The sequence below is a fragment of the Suncus etruscus genome, chromosome 7, assembly GCF_024139225.1.
Source record: "Suncus etruscus isolate mSunEtr1 chromosome 7, mSunEtr1.pri.cur, whole genome shotgun sequence".
Taxonomy (NCBI): Eukaryota; Metazoa; Chordata; class Mammalia; order Eulipotyphla; family Soricidae; genus Suncus; species Suncus etruscus.
Genome location: NC_064854.1, coordinates 98,507,470 through 98,526,608, shown reverse-complemented (window position 1 = coordinate 98,526,608; position 19,139 = coordinate 98,507,470). Strand labels below are relative to the sequence as shown.

The 19,139-nt window shown below is 44.3% G+C and overlaps 1 protein-coding gene across 1 annotated transcript in view; it reads left to right on the top strand.

Moving 5' to 3' along the window:
* Positions 1–17,845, top strand: part of USP22 (ubiquitin specific peptidase 22) — a 53,470-nt gene extending 35,625 nt beyond the window's left edge. Inside the window, exons 7-13 of the mRNA XM_049776876.1 lie at positions 2,645–2,750; positions 5,830–5,988; positions 12,234–12,360; positions 12,683–12,774; positions 14,491–14,553; positions 15,221–15,370; positions 16,506–17,845. Coding sequence (XP_049632833.1) covers positions 2,645–2,750; positions 5,830–5,988; positions 12,234–12,360; positions 12,683–12,774; positions 14,491–14,553; positions 15,221–15,370; positions 16,506–16,548 — 740 coding nt within the window. The 3' untranslated portion in view covers positions 16,549–17,845. The remainder of the gene's footprint in view (positions 1–2,644; positions 2,751–5,829; positions 5,989–12,233; positions 12,361–12,682; positions 12,775–14,490; positions 14,554–15,220; positions 15,371–16,505) is intronic.
* Positions 17,846–19,139: the final 1,294 nt, after the last annotated feature.

Genomic DNA, 19,139 nt, shown 5'->3' with positions numbered 1-19,139 from the left:
CCATTTCCCTCTGGTATGATTGGGATACTATCTCTGTGGTTTTTGCATCAGGGTCTGAGGTAGTGCAGGCTTTTCTGACATCTTCAAACGAACAACCATCAAACTATCTCCCTTCCCTGTTGGATTCCCAAAAGACCTAGGCTCTGAAACAACTCAAGAAAACTGGGCAGTCAGAACTCAATTTATGCACTGGCCAGTGCTTCCCTTTCACTCACTCAGTTCATTTCTGGTGCCACTTTCCTTTTAAAGTCCAAGGATCTGCCTGAAACTTGGCTTTAGCTATAGTATAGTCCATAGTCCCTCTATGGTTCTCAGGTTTGTATGGAATATGATATATAGGGGCTGGAGAGGCAGTGGGCAGAAGCTGTTAGGACTGGTGGTGAGGATTGGGACCAAAGGACAGGTTTTGATGGCTTCTTCCTATGCTACCCTACTGTGGAGTACCCAGTTTGAAGTAACCCAGTCAGTGTAGATTTACCTCAGACTTGAGTGTCTCAGGCCCCTGGGGTGTCCTGTGGTATGTATCTTCTGTGAGGAGGCTGGGCTGAGGCGAGAGAATTTTTCCTGTGGAGTCCTGCAGTGCTACTTTTCCTGGCTGAGGTAACACTCCCTCAGGTATTGTTGATAGGTGCTAAGTAACTGGGCTGTGTGACAACTATGCTACAGCATCTGGTTAGGTATGAGGTAGCCTACCCATGATGTCCTCTAAAGAATCAGTTCTATTGGAGTTGGAGCAATAGCTCAATGGGTAAGGTGTTTGCCTTGCATGCAGCCAATCTGGGTTCCATCTCTGGCATCCCATATGGTCCCTGAGCACACCCAGGAATAATCCCAGAGCACAGAGCCAGGAGTAATCTCTGAGTGGATATGGCTCACAAACCAAAAAAAAAAAAAAAGTTCTGTTTTGTCAGCTCCTGTCATACCACTATGTTTCTATCACTGTGCTTGCGCCACTCTCACAGTGCTCCCTCTGCAACATTTGTGTTTATTTAAGGGACAAGCCAAGCTGGAAATTCAGCAGCTTCTCATCAGCTCTCATGACTGGTAGTCCTGGTCTTTTATCCCCTTATGTGCCAGTGGTGGATCCAGGGCCTCCTCATTCAAGCCAAGGATATACATATACTGGATTCCTTTTCTTTTTTCCCATATATACTTTATATTAATTTTAATTTTTATATAGTTACTGTGAAATTACAAAGTTACTCACAATTGGGTTTTAGACATACAGTGTTTCAATGCCGATGCCTTTACCAGTGTCTCATTTCCCACCACTGATGCCCTCAACCTCTCCCCCATTTGCCTCCCACCAGTCTGCTTTTACATGAGGCACTTATTTAATACATAGAGGTTTTTACACTATGGTTTACATTACTGTTGCTGGTAGGGTTTTATACATGCATCTTGCCACCTTGGACTACGACCTCCTACTGGTTGAATACTTTCCTCCACCATAGGTGTTTCCCACCCCCGGACCTATACTGGAATATTTCATCTTAGTCACTTAGGTGAGGTGTGGTTTCCTGGTTTAAAGTATGACATACAGATAGAGGAAGAAAGACTGTAGAGGATGACTGGAAGGCTCATCCAAGCACCTAGCTCTAACCAAGAGTCTTCTGTAACCATTTGGCACAACTTAAACATGTTTATCTTACTAGAAATGAGGAAACTATTGTGATCTGCTTCTCAAACATGATCTACTTGAGATGGGTGAGGAGAAATGTACAGGTCTTAACAGGCACATGGTCCTCAGAATTCTTTTGGCCTTACCAGACTGTAAGTTAAAGGATTTTCTCTTTTGTGTCTCTGGGCAATTGCCTTCAGAAGAACCATGGCCACCCTTTGTTCCTTTGTGACAATATGAACTAATTGAGGGACAGTTTTGGAGGCTGTCTGTAGGGTAGTAGTTGTCCTGCACAGACTTAATGTTTCCCTGCCATGGAATCAGTATTAAACAAGACAAGGGTACAGCAGTATTACTTTGGCTGCAGCTGGCTTGAAAATTTGGTCTAGAGCCCAACCTCAGATGCTGATTTAGAGCAAGGGTTTGAAGGGGATCCCTGGGCCAATGATTTCTGTAGGAGGCACCTTTCCTTCGAGTGGAGACCTATAGGTGAATCCAGGAAGATTGGGGACCTTCCTTTTGCTGGAGATAAAACCTTATCAGGAAAGTTGTAATCATTCAGTTTTTCTGTATCTGATAAAAGAAATCAGTTACTTTCCTTCAGTAACTGGACTTCAGATATATTTTGATACCAAGGAAGAAGCTAAGGAGATCTTAGCCGAACTGTCTCCTTTTCCCAAGCCTGTTTGAATAATTATCTTTTCACATTTCCATTTTTTTTTTGTTTTTGTTTTTGTCTTTGGGTCACACCTGGCAGCGCTCAGGGGTTACTCCTGGCTCTATGCTCAGAAGTCGCTCTTGGCAGGCTCGGGGGACTATATGGGATGCCGGGATTTGAACCACCATCCTTATGCATGCAAAGCAAATGCCTTACCTCCATGCTATCTCTCTGGCCCTCTTCACATTTCCTTCTGAAGGTGCAAGCACTACTGGCTGTATCTCGCCTCCCACTTTTGTCTCTGCTTTGGAAACCTGCTAAGTTGGGCAGCAGGTTCGAGTCACAGTCCTGTGCTCTTTCTGCAGGTGATGATAACGGCAAGAAAGCCAACAACCCCAACCACTGCAACTGCATTATAGACCAGATCTTCACCGGTGGGCTGCAGTCTGATGTCACATGCCAAGTCTGCCAGTATGTATCAGGTGCTCGTGACCCTGAGCATTTGGGGCTCATGCTGACCCCACTGTGAATCAGTAGGACATCACTCACCTGGTGTGTCGGTTAGGAACAGCACATTTGTTTCTACCCACAGAACTATTGTATTCTGTGAAGTCTTGAATGCTTTAGATTCTTGGAGTGTGGAGCCCTTATAATGTGTTAGTAGGATGTTTGGTTCTGCAGTGGAGCCTCTGTGCAGCCTGGTGAAGAGAGCACAGTGTGGCTTTAGCAGTCTCCACCCCCACTCAGGGTCATGATGAAACACAGCAATAGAAAAGGTCTGAGAACCTCAGATCCCCATAGGCTGAGGCCTTCAAGATGTGCCTTTGAGTGGGGGGTGTCTGTTACTGCCCACTCTTGCACCCAGCATGCTCTGCCATCTAGTTAAAGAACCCCTTTTAGGAAAAGACTGGTCCTTAGGAGGCAGATTTTTGGTACATGTGTCCCCAAAGTACTTTTATTTTACCTATGCCTTACTTTCCTTTTTTTCATTTCTCTGAAATGAAGCTCAAAGTCTCTTAAGCCAGGGAGGAGGCCCGGACTGCTGAAGATAGAAGAAACAGTCCAGCCAGAGGCACTCTGATGGCTTTTATTGTTTAATTATTTTTAGTTGCTTGGAGCCACCAAGGCTGTAGCCAGTGATACCATGAAAATCGTTAGTGCCCAGTGTGGATGAAGCCCAGGTTGCCACCCTGTGGCCTCAGTGCTATCTCCTGGCTCATTGTAAATTGATTTTCAGTCCTGGTCAGAAACCGCTAAAGTTGGTTTAGCAAAAAAAAAAAAAAAAAAAAAAAATTGGTGTAGCATCTTTGGTGGATTACACTGGCAAGATATGGGAGAAGGGTCACTTTGCCTATGAGTATTGGAACAGCAGCTCTGTTCAGTAGCGGAGACCATCTTACAGTATCATTCTGTAAAGTTGAGACTCAAGTTTTATTTTTTTATATATAAAAAAAATTGGGAGGGACTGGAGTAGTAGTACAGTAGCTAGGGCTTTTGTCTTGCATATGGTGGTCAAACCAGGTTCAAACCCTGGCATCCATATGGTCCCCTGAGTCTGGTAGGAGTAATTTCTGAGTGCAGAGCCAGGACTATCCTTTGAGTACCTCTGGGTATGACCCCATGCGGGGTCCTGCAAGCCCCCCGGAGGGGCCCGGCCAGCGGGGATCAGTCGAGAGGCTCACGGACGGCCGCACCTTTATTTTGCGGGGCTCAAATCGCAACCACACCTGTAATAAATCTGAGAGGTTAATATTAATAAGGCCCAAGACAGGAAACTTTGTTCAAAGGCGTTTAATGGGGTTCAGCATCTCCTTAAATAGAGAAGGTACAGGGGGCAGGCAAAAGGCAGTGTCAATCACTCTTTTCAGTGCACAGATTTATCTCATTCCAAATAAGGTATAAACACAGGACAGGTAGGTTGGAACAGGAACATAACACCATTCTCTAAAAATGTGGGCAGGGGGCGGTTATGCCAGATCCTGGGAAGTTGGTTTTGCCACATTCCTAGATTCTTTTTTTTTTTTTTTTTTGGTTTTTGGGCCACACCCGTTTGACGCTCAGGGGTTACTCCTGGCTATGAGCTCAGAAATCGCCCCTGGCTTGGGGAGACCATATGGGACGCCGGGGGATCGAACCGCGGTCCGTCCTACACTAGCGCTTGTAAGGCAGACACCTTACCTCTAGCGCCACCTTCCCGGCCCCACATTCCTAGATTCTTTTTTTTTTTTTTTTTTTTTTTTTGGTTTTTGGGCCACACCCTGTGACGCTCAGGGGTTACTCCTGGCTATGTGCTCAGAAGTTGCTCCTGGCTTCTTGGGGGACCATATGGGACGCCGGGGGATCGAACCGCGGTCCGTCCTAGGCTAGCGCAGGTAAGGCAGGCACCTTACCTCCAGCGCCACCGCCCGGCCCCTTTGCCTTTTTTTTTTTTTTTTTTTTTTTGGACATTCCTAGATTCTTAACAGATGTATGGTGGGGCAAAGTTCTTAAGGGATAATTTTGTAAAAACCCAATTTTGCACAAGGCAATAAAAGGTGCCTCATTAACTCAAAAATGTGGACTGGGGAATTCTGACTTCATTCCAGGCTGGGTTTCTCTTTCCCCTGGGCTAAGAAAAATTTTATTACTTGTTTCCTGCTGGTCCAAGGGTTTGTAGCAAACAGTACATAGGGCTGGAAAATGGCAGAGAGGTTAGCAAAAGTGGCCACCGCCAAGTCACAGTAGCCAACAACCCCAAAATAAAATTTTTGTTTTGGGGTGATGTTTAAGAATACTTCTGGAAGTTAATTAGGAACTAGAATCTGTCAGTAGTAGGTTTTCTATCTAGGTTAGTATCTGTAGTAAATATTTCTCTGTATATTTAAAAATAAATCCTTAGGAGGAGTTGATTTTTGTGAGTGGCAAGAAGTCCGCCGTGCATCTTCCTCTACTCTTCCTGGGCAGTGCAGACTCAACACGTAGTGTACTTAATACTCGGGTATTCCAATGTGTTCCTGCATCCCTGGAAGGAGCTCTGTGATGCTGGAGTAGACCCATAGTTACCACAGTGATCACCTTGGACTGTAACCTCAAAGTAGTTGGGATACCCTTCAGTTTAGGTACCATTGCTTTAGTAGTGGCTTGTGGCCCACGTCTGTCCTCCCTGAGCCCTTTCAGGGTGCAAGCTAGCTGCTACTCTTGAGGAAGGGTAGTTGGATAGCTGGCAGCACTGGTGGTGCCTCTGACTCTGTGGCTGTTAATTGTCCTGTGTGGTTTTTCATTAAGGTAGTACAAAGGTTTACAGGCAACATAATAGGAGAACTGATCCACACAACTGAGTTAGAGAGGATGCATGGGGTTGGGAGGAAGAGGTCATGAGGTTCTTGGGAGAGGGAGGTAGTATACTTGTGACAGGTATGGTGTTAAAATTATGTGCATGAGAAACCATGATTAATCAATGGCATTGTGAACCACAGAATCTCAATTTTAAAATTTCAAAAAATTTTAAAACAATAATTTTAGAAGGTTAAAAAAATGTGTGCCATATGTTTTTATCTCTTTTTGTTTCTAGTGGCGTCTCTACCACAATAGACCCTTTCTGGGACATTAGTCTAGATCTGCCTGGCTCTTCCACCCCATTCTGGCCCCTGAGCCCCGGGAGTGAAGGCAGCGTGGTGAATGGGGAAAGCCACCTAGCAGGAACCACCACACTCACCGACTGCTTGAGAAGGTAAGTCTGAGGCAAAGGATGGTCTCTTTACAGACTCTCTGTTCATCTTGCCTTGAGGCTCAGAGCAGCATAATATGCTAAAATGACCCATAGATGCAGGTAGCTATAGTCGATGCCTTGTGGCCCCTATAAGTAATTTTTGCAAGATGGATGTTTTTGTCTTCTTAGCTTTGCTTGGTAGAATATTTGTATCACAATTCTTAGTCTATCCAGAGACCATGTAAGTTAACAGAATGTGAAGGAGTGAAAGTTGAACTCACTGCCTTTGTAAATATAACCTGCATGAGAGTACTATTGAGATAGCTGCCTCCTCCTGACTGGCAGCATGAGGACTTTCTGCAGGTTGTGGTGTATCTGGGCTTGCGCGCCGGCATCTAGCCATGCACTCGCTGCAGTATAGGTCAGACCACGGAAGAGAGTTGGGTATGGTGGTTGTGAGGAGTCACAGCCTGTTGCGGAAAGATCAGAGACCCTTCCTTAACTCTATTTTAATTAAGTTTAGTGTTTTACACTCTTTTTTTTTTTTGGTTTTTGGGCCACACCCGGTAACGCTCAGGGGTTACTCCTGGCTATGTGCTCAGAAGTTGCTCCTGGCTTGGGGGACCATATGGGACACCGGGGGATCGAACCTCGGTCCGTCCAAGGCTAGCGCAGGCAAGGCAGGCACCTTACCTTTAGCGCCACCGCCCGGCCCCATGTTTTACACTTTTTTTTTTTTAATTTTTTAATACAAATATTTATTTAAGCACCATGATTACAAGCATGCTTATAGTTGGGTTTCAGTTATAAACAGAACACCCCCCCCCCATCACCAGTGCAACATTCCCACCACCAATGCCCCCCTTTCTTCCCCACCCCTCTCTGTATTCTCAATAGGCATTCTACTGCTCTCATTCTTTAGCATTGTCATGTTAGTTGTTAGTGTAGTTAGGGGTGAGGGAAGAGGATATAGAAGGTAGGACAAAAACGGAGGAGTAGGGAAGACAAACCGGTGATAGGAATCCCCCCTGATTTTATGTAAATATGTACCTAAAATATTATTGTCAACAATATGTAAGCCACTATGATCAAAATAAAAATTATGTTAAAAAAAAAAAAAGAAAAATTAAAGACATTACTGTAATACGGCCCAGAGACGACAGAGTTAAGGACTGGAAGGGCTGGAAGGATCGGCTCACAATTTGAAGCTCACCACAAAGAGTAGTGAACTCTATTAGGGAAATAACTACACTAACAACTAACATGTTTTACACTCTTAATTTTCTTCTGCTCATATTAAATGTCTGAACAGGGCCAGAAAAATATACTATAATAGTTAATGTGCTTGCTAGGCCTGTGGCTGACCCAAGTTTGGTTCTGTATTGCCACACCCTTGTGTGGTCCATGAACAAATTTTAAGTGCACCAAATTTGTGACAGAACCATATTTGTAAGTGAACAAAGCCAAAAATAGGTTTCAGCAGTCTTTTCAACTAAATTAAACTTAGTTGTAAATTGCAATTTAATTGTCAAAAGCGGCAACAGTCTTTTCAAACTGGAGTGCCAAGGAGTGAGGTCGAGTTGTGGCAGTACCTGCCAAGGTAGCTATGAGGAAAGGTGGGCTATGTTCCTTGTGACTTTTGATGGTCATGAAGGATGCTTTTCCAAGTTATATTGAAAATTGGTTACAAAACTGGCAGAAAGCACTTAAGATTTTGCCATTTTTGTGTATTCTGTAGCAGCCAGGTTTGAGAGTCTCCTGAGTCTAAGTTCAGAATACTGCCGGGTGCTGTTGCTCCGTGGCACTGTTACTCATATACACTCCCCCTGGAGGCCTCCATAGGGAGGCTGGTTGCCACTGAGGGGGACCAAGTCCTCGTAATGGGCTGTTTTCTGGGCAGAGCTCCTTCATTTCCTGTCAGTCTCAGCCGATGCCCTAGCTCTTTGTTCCGTATTTTTCTGTTTTACCTCTTTTTGTAGTCTCTTTAGGGGCAGAGATTTCTTCAGTTCACCTTTGTAATAATCCCTCACGGTTCTTACAGTGATTGACTGCTGATGGATGTAGTGAGTTGGGATTCATCTGTATTCACTAGATCAGAACTTTGTAACCAAATTAACTTTAATTTGGTCAGAAAACTTACCAACAACTGAAAGAGACTGAGAGACCAGGTCAAACCTGAAAACAGCACCTGACCGACCATCCTCTCCTGTGCAGTCAGACCACAGCTTCAAGCTTAGTTTTCTTTAGATTCATAACTGCAGGGCTGGAGAGAGAGTGTAGAGGTTAAGACATTATTTGCCTTGCATGTGGCTGTTCCTGTTTTGGTTCTTGGACACCATGCATGGTTCCCCATGCACTTCAGCGTAGCGTGGCCCAAGGAGAAGAGAAAAGAAAAGAATGATTAATCCATGTGAATGAATACAGTCACTCTTACAGTGAGCTTTTTTTTTTGGGCCACACCTGGTAACGCTCAGGGGTTACTCCTGGCTATGCAGTCAGAAATTGCTCCTGGCTTGGGGGACCATATGGGATGCTAGGGGGATCAAACCTCTGTCCATCCTAGGTTAGTGTGTGCAAGGCAAACACCCTACCATGCTCCGGCCCCTATCAGTGAGCTTCTTGCTTGCTGACATAGATTCCCTCATTACTCATAAGTGTTAACAGTAGCTTTTATTGGATATTTCTACATTGTACTGCCCCACTTAAAAACTTACTGAGCATGGAAAAGAAGAAAGATAGTCACTTGACTTCCTTGTTTCTCCCCAAATTTTTTATAAATCATATTGAAGCCATCTGGGCCTTGCTTAGAACATTTATTTCTGATGTTGAATCAGGTTTGATGGATGGATTGAATGGCAGGAATTTGTCAGTTTGGCAGAAATGAAGAATTGTGGGGGGAAATATTCTTTACCATGTTAGTACTGCATTTCCATTCTGGCATCTCACAATCAGAAATGGTCCACATGGTCCACTTTGATCAAATGAAATCTTGCAGATTTCCCAAGACCTGCTTTCGAATAGATTGAATATTTTTCAGTTGTTAACTTTAGACTTTGACTTATAGTAAAGTGATTTATTTATTTTATGGGATTTTTTGTTTGTTTTTTGTTTTTGGGTCACACCTGGTGGTGCTCAGGGTTATTCCTGGCTTTGCACTCAGAAGTCGCTCCTGGCAGGCTTGGGGGATGAGCCACCATCTGTCCTGGGCCAGCTGTGTGGCACCAATGTACTATTGGCTGAATATACTCAGTTGTCATTTCTATAAACTCAGTACCGCTGTGCTATCTCTCCAGCTCCTGTTTTTTTTTTCCCAGCCCCTGTTTTATGAGTTTTTTTTTTTTTTTTTTTTTTTTTGGTTTTTGGGTCACACCCAGCAGCGCTCAAGGATTAATTACTCTTGACTTTACGCTCAGAAATTGCTCCTGGCAGGCTCGGGCACCATATGGGATTCTGGGATTCCAGCCACTGTCCTTCTGCATGAAAGGCAAATGCCTTACCTCCATTCTATCTTTCCAGCTGTTTTATGAGTTTTTATGTTTAATTGTTAACCCTTGTGCCAGAAATGCTTACTGGCTTAACTTAAATTTTTGTTGTTGTTTTCTTTTTGGGTCACACCTGGCAGCACTCGGGCCACTCCTGGTTCCATGCTCAGAAATCACCCCAGCAGGCACAGGGGACCATATGGGATGCTGGGATTCGAACCACCGTTCTTTTGCATGAAAAGCAAATGCCTTACCTCCATGCCACTCTCCGGCCCCCTTAACTTAAATTTGTGATTTAGCTTCACCATTACAAAAATTAGCATTTCTCCCTTTTTAAATTAAGCTTCTGGACAGTACTACTATAAGCATGAGATCAACCCACAACAACCAGACTTTAAAATGTGCCTGTCAAAGAGGTAGAGTTGGGGGAATGAGAGAAATGTGGGAACACTGGTGGAAGGAAATTGACATTGTTGGTGGGATTGGTGTTGGAATGTTATATTCTGGAACTCAACTATGAGTAACTTTGTAAATTATGGAGCCTTAAGAAAGCAAGAAATGGGCCCGGAGAGATAGCACAGTGGCGTTTGCCTTGCAAGCAACCAATCCAGGACCAAAGGTGGTTGGTTCGAATCCCGGTGTCCCATATGGTCCCTTGTGCCTGCCAGGAGCTACTTCTGAGCAGACAGCCAGGAGTAACCCCTGAGGACGGCTGGGTGTGGCCCAAAAACCAAAAACCAAAAAAAAAAAAAAAAAAAGGCAAAAAATGTTTTTTAAAACTAAGCTTTTAATTTTGAGACAATTGTGGTTTCTCCTGCAGTTGTAAAAAATGACACCAATGTACTATTGGCTGAGTATACTCAGTTGTCATTTCTGTAAAGTAAAATCTTAGTTCTGGGGGCCGGAGAGATAGCACGGAGGAAAGGAGTTTGCCTTACATGCAGAAGGTCGGTGGTTCGAATCCTGGCATCCCATATGGTCCCCTGAGCCTGCCAGGAGCAATTTCTGAGCATAGAGGCAGAAGTAACCCCTGAGCACTGCCGGATGGGACCCCCCACCCCCCAAAAAAAAATCTTAGTTCAGAATCATTTCATCACAAGGATGTTATGATCCATGCAGGAAAGATTCAGGGACTGTTTCCATAGGGTCCCTTATACCATTTTCATTTTTTTCTCTCTTCCTCTGCTTTCCTAACCCAAAGTCTGGTGATATCTCTGCAAGTGGCACATTTTAAAATGTTATTGATCTGGAATCATACGAAATGTAGCTTTGGGCTTATTATTTTTTTACTCATACTTTCTTTTCTGTTTTTTTTGTTTTGTTTTGTTTTGTTTTTTCAGGCTACACCCGTTAGATGCTCAGGGGTTACTCCTGGCTAAGCACTCAGAAATTACCCCTGGCTTGGGGGAACCATATGGGACGCCGGGGGATCGAACTGTGGTCCTTCCTTGGCTAGCACTTGCAAGGCAGACAGCTTACCTCTAGCACCACCTTGCCGGCCCCTTTACTCATACTTTCTATTGAGACTTAATCAGGTTGTGCATATCAGTAATTTCTCCCTTCTTAATACTGAACAGTATTTCACGGTGTCCCATGTACCCACAGTTTCTTTAACCATTTACCTATTGAAGGCCATCCATGTTGTTTACAACTTTTGACTATTCCAGGTAAAGTTACTATAAACATTTTTGTATACTCTGTATGTGAACATTCTTTTTCATTTTTCTAGGACAGATACAATTGATGGGTCAGAGGATAATTTGGAGATCGTTAATATTTTTTCAGATTTTCCACTCAAAAAAGTCATTGTTTTTGAGGCACCAAGTAATTCACAGTGGCATATTAGCTCTATGGCAAAGAGCCTGTCTTGAAGTGTGAGGTTGTGAGTTTGAAACAAGGCACCAGCCTACATTCCCTGAACATAACTCTAGCATCAGTGCCATTTGGGATTCCCCAAAAGGAGTCAGAGGGAGCTACAATTTAAGTTTGTGACCCAGGCAACATATGTGCAAAGTATGCACAAAACCAGTAGTATGACCAGTGCAACCCAAACATGTTCAAGCACCATAGCCGAGTGTGGGGGCTTCTGACCATCATAGCAACTAGGAGCAAGGGAAAGGACTAATAAACTAAAGTATATTAAATTTCTATTAAAAATATTAGATGAGGGGCTGAAACGGTGGCGCAGTGGTAAGGCATTTATTTGCCTTGCATATGCTGACCTAGGATGGACCACGGTTTGACCCCCTGGCTTCCCATATGGTCTCCCAAGCCAGGAGCGATTTTTGAATGCAGAGCCAGGAGTAACCCCTAAATGTCACCGAGTGTGACCACCCCCAAAAAAAAAATCAGATGAGGGGCCAGAGTGGTGGCACCACGTAGGGCCTTTGCCTTGCACGCGGCTGACCTAGGACAGACCACAGTTCAATCCCCTAGTGTCCCATATGGTTTCTCAAGCCAGGAGTTATGTAACCCCTGAGCGGCACTGGATGTGACCCCCCCCAAAAAAAATTAGATGTGATTTAAAATGATAGGGACAGAGATGAAAAATAGACTTTTTCCATTTTGAATTATAAACTTCTTTAACTATATTACTGGTAAATTAACCCATTGAAAGTTATTTTTAAAAAAGCCACACATGCAAAAAAAAGAAATAAATAAAAGAACATTTTTTTTTTCCTCTCCTGGATGCTGGGGATCGAACCAGGGTTTGCTAGGAGCAAGACAAATGCCCTTTCAGTTGTGCTTTTACTCCGGCTAAAATATTTTTTTAATGTCTTATAGATTTACCAGACCAGAGCACTTAGGAAGTAGTGCTAAGATCAAATGTAGTGGCTGCCATAGCTATCAGGAGTCCACCAAACAGCTCACCATGAAGAAGCTGCCCATCGTAGCCTGTTTCCATCTCAAAGTAAGTTTTCCAGAAACAAACCCCAGGCTCTGCTTTCACTGTCTGATACAACTTGGAGCCTAGACTGCCGGTTGCTGTGAGAGTTTTTTGTGGTAAACAAAAAGTACTATAGAACAGGACTATGAAGCAAGGGTCTTGTTGACTATCCCCCGCCGCCCCCCCCATTTCCTCAACCCCAAATTTTCTGTTTAACTTAAAAAAAAAAAAAACAACCCAAAGTCTTTAAAATCAAGTTGTGTAATAACTCTTAGCTTAGAAAGGAGCACAGCAGGAATGGGAAACCCCTTGCAACTTCTCTCCGTTGCCTCTTCCATTTCTGTAGCGTTTTGAACACTCGGCCAAACTGAGGCGGAAGATCACCACATACGTTTCCTTTCCCCTGGAGCTGGACATGACCCCATTTATGGCGTCCAGGTAAGATCTGGTTCTTTCAGCTGGCTCTTGGGCCAGGTTTCTGGACTCTTCGGGCCTGACTGTGGTGATGGTAGTGAAGAGAGAGGAGTACTTGCTATGAAGCTGGGTTCTTATCTTCAGAATGAGGCTCACTCACGTTTAGGGAATTGTTTTCCATCAAACTTAAAAGTTGTTGAAATGGGATCCCACTGAGAAATCAACACTTTGGCTGATGAAACCAGTTTTAGAACACAGGTAAACTTTTTTTTTTTTAGAATTGTATAGCATGTAATCATTATATAGCATTTAATCAACATTACAAAAGGTCACACTCCAGCCTCCCAACATGGGGAGCTGGGTGGAGAACACATATAAACTTAATTTACTTTGTAGCTGTAGATTTTATCTTGTTTTTAAATTTTTGGATTATAGACCACTTGTCATATACTCTCCCAAAATGGTGACACTCATATATTAGAGCTAATTCTTACTTGGGCTGCTATAACATACATAAACTTGTTGACCTATATAGATTAAGACTTGAAGTCAGGGTACTGTTAGAGTCTAGCTTCCTTGGAGGGGTCTAGCAAAGCTTCTTTGTCTGGTTTTGGGTCACATCAGCAGTGGGTTTTTAAAGCTTGCTCCTACGTCTGTGCAGGGATCACTCATGATGATGCTCCAGGGACTGTATGCGTTGCTTGGCATTACCCTGGATTGGCCACATGTATAGAAGCACCTTAGCCTTGTACTATCTCTTGTGCCAGCAAACTTCTCCTTTTCTTGGTGGGGAAGGGGGCTTTCATAGACAAGGAATTCTGGTTATAATACCAGAAGTGTGCATGGCCACAACTGTGGTATCCCCAGTATGGGAACAGGCCTGGATGACATGCTGGGTGGACCAGGGACCCGAGAGGACTTGTGTTTGGTGGCGTGGCTGGGCCACAGGAGTGTTCACAGCTGTGTGACCAGCCTAGAGCCAGGCAGCTTTTCTGTGAGACTTTAGGGCAGGGCATCAACAATTTATGGGAGGTAGCCATTGGGTCAGATCACTGAGACATGTGCTGGGTCAGCAGGCTGAGGGGTCCATATTCTAATCATTATCATTTGGAACCTCAGGAAGAGAGCTTTAGGAGCCATTCAAGCTCCAAAGTTAGAGGATTCCTTGGGTCTGTTCATGTCTGGAACCTTCTCGCTGTTGCTGGATGTCCAGGGGATATCTCATACTATTAAGCCCTTGGACTCCTTGGGGTGGGGAGGGAGAGAAAGAGAAAGAGGGAAGTAGGGAGGAGGGGAGAGAAATAGAAAAGAGAAGAGGGGAGGGGAGGAGAGGGGAAAGGATGGGATGGGAGGAGTGAAGTGGGGTGGGGTGCGGTAAAGTTACTCCTGACATTGCTTGGGGGGCCATATAGGATGCTAGGGATTGAACCAATGTCAGCTACATGCAAGGCAAACACTGCCTGCCTGCTGTACTATCACTTTGGCTTCATCTCATTTCAAGGCTGGTTAGCCAGGCTGCTTGCTCTTCTGGTTCACTTAGCCAACCTGAATCTTGGTTTTCTCACCTTAACTCAGGGTTAATCTGCCATAACAGGAAGATTTCTAGAAAGAATTAAGATATGGCGAGTATAAAAGATCTGATGTAGGTCCCCAATGACAGTGGTGGTAGCATTTGAGTCCTGGGTCATAAATAACTATTTTGAATGTTGAATCTGCTCTTTTTTTTTTTTTTTTAAACAGCAAGGAGAGCAGGATGAATGGGCAATATCAGCAGCCTATGGATAGTCTCAATAATGATAACAAGTAAGTGGTGTCTTTGGGACATATCCTGGGTAGCTTACATGTGGACAGGGAGAGCAGGACTTTGGGGGAGACCTGTCTGGATTTCTCAAGGTTTTACTTTTTTGTATCTTTATTGGCCTGTATTGAAAGTTGTTGACCTGTATTTGTTGGCCTATATTGAAAGTTCTTCTTCTTTTTTTTTTCCTTGGTTTTTGGGTCACACATGGCAACGCTCAGGGGTTCCTTCTGGCTCTGCTCTCAGAAATCGCTCCTGGCAGGCTTGGGGAACCATATGGGATGCCAGGATTCAAAACACCATCCTTCTGCATGCAAGGCAAACACCTTACCTCCATGCTATCTTTCCGGCCCCATATTGAAAGTTCTTAACTCTCTATTGATTAGGAAGGGATTTTTCTACCTATGTCATGAATGGATCTTAAGAGGGAGCTGGACACTCTGTTCTGGCCTGTACATTTGGGGAGCAAAAGCTCAGCACTGGAATTCTGGGCCCTTTGGCCTCTTACTCATTCTCTCTGTCCTCCTTCCTGTTGGTGTATCTTCTTTCCTTCTGAGGGTCAGCTTCAAATCCTGGGCTTCCTCATTTGAGTGAGTTGGCCACCCCTGCCTGTCCTGATGTCAGTATGGTCAAGTTCATTATTCTCTCCCCCACCTCATTCTCTCAAACTAGGTACTCCTTGTTTGCAGTTGTCAACCACCAGGGAACCCTGGAGAGCGGCCACTACACCAGCTTTATCCGGCAGCACAAGGACCAGTGGTTCAAGTGTGATGATGCGATCATCACCAAGGCCAGCATTGAAGATGTGCTGGACAGTGAGGGGTAAGTCCAGGTGCTATTGGCTTTGCACTGGTTCACTGTCATTCAAATGTTTCCCTTAGCTGGAGTGTTGAAGTTTATTCAGAATAACAGAATAGTCTGGAGGGGAGAACATGCCAGCCTGTGCTCATGGTAGATGCTTCATTCAGAGATCATGCAGGCCTGGTGTTAGATGTTTTGCATCTGGCATCATTCTTTTCCTTCTGTTGATGCTTTAAGTCTTTCCTAGCACCACATCACGACCTTTTAGATGTACTAAGACCTTTCCTCACCCCTAAACAATCACCATGTTGAGAGGAAAAAGAAGTGTTTTTCACTTTTGAGGCAACATCCAGCAGTGCCCAGGAGTTACTCCTGGCTCTGCACTCAGGAATTACTCCTGGAGGTGTTTGGGAGTACATGGAATATTGGGATCAAACCCAAATTTGCTGCATTCAAGGCAAGCACCCTACCCCTACTGTATTAATAGCCCTAATACATGTAATCTTTGGGGGCCATACCCTGTGGTGCTCAGTAGTTACTCCTGCCTCTGCACTCAGGAATTGCTCTGGCATACTGAGGTGACCTTATGGGGTGCTAGGAATTGAATATGGGTTGGTCTTGTGCAAGGCAAATATACTATCATTCTGGCCCAAGAAGTATATTCTTGAGCCTCAGGGGTGACTTCTCCTATTTCTGTGAAGGATCCAGACTTCTGGACTTTTTATTCACTGCAATGGGGATTACTTTCCTCCTAGTCCCCCCTTTGGAATTGTGTTTGAGAGAGCAACCATGGCAGTGAAGAGCCTAGATTCAACTACTCCACTGTAGGAGTCTTATCACCAAAGTGAGCCCTTGTAACTCCCTTTGCCCCTTCTCCTGACACACCCACACACAAGATCCATAAACAGGAGATGCCAGACTTAGACTGGGCAAGAGATAGGACCAACAGAGAAGGATGGTCTGGGCTTGCTTGATTAGTGCCAACATCCAATCAGGAAGTCTTCTCCTTGGGAACAAAACCCCAAACCCATTCTACCATGAAATCATACACCACAGCTGAGGCAAGGCCGTGGTACGAGTTTTGGTGGTTAGGGAGGAGTGGAACTCACTCTCAGAGAAAATGGGACATAAATGTGTTTTCTTTTTGTTTCCACAGATACTTATTGTTCTATCACAAACAGTTCCTGGAATATGAATAGCCTTATCTGCAGCTCTTACCCCACAAATGAAGGTGATGAGTTGGCAAACAAATGTTGGCATCAAAGTGATCCCTCTCCTCTCCGGCATCCCGAGTTCACCACCCCCACACAAGTGCCCCGAAAGCATCAAGGCTCTCTGCAGCCCCTGAGAAGTTGACGTACTTGGTTTCCAGGATCATGATGGACAAGCATAGTGCCAGGGAGGACTCCAGAGCTGCAGAGAAGAGCACATTGAATGGAGACTGCAAGGGGATGAAGGAGCCTCTCCTGTGCTCCTCTAGAAAATTAGCGGGGGTGTCTTGCATTAGCAGTCTGGCTAATGACCTGGTGCTTCAGGTCAGCTGCACAACAGTGTAGCTTCCAAAGGAGCCAGCTCATTTCAGCATTAAGGGTACATTAAACCAGGGACTCAGGTGGCAGAGTCAGTGTCCAAGGATAGCGATACTGCAATTCTTTTTTTGTGAGTTAAATTTTCAGCATATATAATCTGGAACTCTTAGCTTAGTTCTATCAACGGATACAGAGAGCACACCAGAGCCTGTGGCTCTGCTGACACTGGGGTCTCCAAGCATTTGTCCTGCAGATTCCTTAGCCTCACTCACTGCATGTGAAAGCATTACTCTCGTGTGCTCTCCCTGTTTTAGAACTTGGTATTTTCCTAGCTTTCCTCTCCTCTCCCACAGTGGTGAATTTTATAAATGTAATGCCAGTAATGTGAAAGAATTATCGTGTTTATATGGAAATTTAGATGGTTCTTCCAGAATTCGGGGGGATGAATCTTGCTTTCTAATTGGTGCTGGGTGCTTGCCTCCCACTTCCCTTCCTGTTAGTGTCTGATTCAGCTGGTGGCTGCAGCTAGCAGTGTCTATAATATTAGTCTTTTGAGTAAAGGAAAGCATTTTTAGGAAGTTTCTTTGTTTTCCACCTTCATATTTACTTCCTGGCCCCATGTACCACTGGCCACTTCACTGCTTGGTATCTGGTGTGTCTGCTGGACATGAGCCTGTGGGACGGTGCTGAGAATACCTGCTAAGTGTTTATCAGTATTTCATTTTGGGCTTGTGGCTTTGCTCATAGGGAAGATGGAACAGTATAGAGTATTCCTTGTAAGATAGCTTTGCATGCCTCTGTTCAAATTCAAACATTGTATGTTTATGAAAAACTGCAACCCAAGCATACAGAAGGGAAAGTCGTGTTAGTTGTAGTTGGGAAATTCCCACTATTAAGCTTGATTTGTCCTAGGAGTCCCATCTGCATTTGAATGGGGTTTATGTTTTTTAATTTTTGTGTTTTTTTTTTTTTTTTTTTTTTTTTTTTGGTAAACAGCCGAAAACCAAATAGCCTTTGAAAACCATTATGGTCTCTGCTCTAGAAAACCTGCTGAAAAATTTTGGGTAAAGTTTAATTTCACATGTCGCTGAATTTTTAGGACATCTCCACCACCACTACCACTGTGTAAATTGTGTAAGTGATTCTCAATTGATAGAGCTATACAAAAACAGCAGCTGGTGGGTAGTATCTGATTCTTGAGCTAAGTTGGGCAAAGGGTAATAGCAGCATGAGTTGAGTAGCTACTGCTCACTGGAAAATTTTAGAGCACATGAAACAAAAACCATTGGCAGAATACTGCAGTAAGTCTCTGGTGAGATCATTCCCAAGTATATCTCTGCATTTAAGGAAGGTAAGTTTTGAAAAGCTGTAAGATAGTAAATATCTTCAGAGAAGTCAGCATGGGTGCAGATGTTCTGAACTGGCCCCTCGTTTGCCTGTGTGACAGCAGAGGACTTCAGCGAGAGGTGTTGCTTGCTCATAAAAGTACCTCAGGAATGGAACTGGAAGACCCTCACCTGCAGAGTTCAGGGTCATGAAATTGACCACTTGAGGCTACCTCGATTCCTGGGAACTCTAAGGTAGAGTGGAGACAGAACAGAGCTATTGGCCTTGGGTTTCCTGGCACATTGCCTGGAGGTGTGGCCAGCCCCGAACTTCCATGTTCTTCTCCTCTGTAGTGCATCCAGTCTTGAGTCCTAATAGAAACAGCAAAGCTTTAGTAGAACTTTGGGCTTCAGATCAGGACCATTTCCTTTTGGTATTAGTATTTTGGCACTTCATTTCTGATGTGTTGTGGAGCAATTCGCCTGTTACTGAAAGAGCACAGAAGCAGAAGGTACAAGTAGGCTTGGGGATTTAACTCGGGATCCAGATCTTAAATTCAGGAAGACAGTTTGTTTCCTGTTGACCATCCCGAGCAGATGTAGGTGTTAAAATCATCACAAAATTGGACTAAACCCTTAAGGAATCAGATAACACCCTCCAGCCCACCTCATTCACACCATCTGTATTCCTGAGATGTTGGCTGTCATTTCAGCATTTATTAGTGATGCGGTGGAGTGGCCCTCTCGGACACATGAAGTGAACTCTGAGCAGTGGAAAGAGCTGGAGAATCAGTGCAGGGCAAGGTCTCCAGAGCTGCTGGGTGCTGCATCCAGAACAACCCTCCATGTCTAGAATTGGCCTGTGGCTTGCCTGTTGGCACATGGACTCCCCCTCCAGTAGTCACTCTGCACTGTGGAACTGTGCTGTTGTACTCT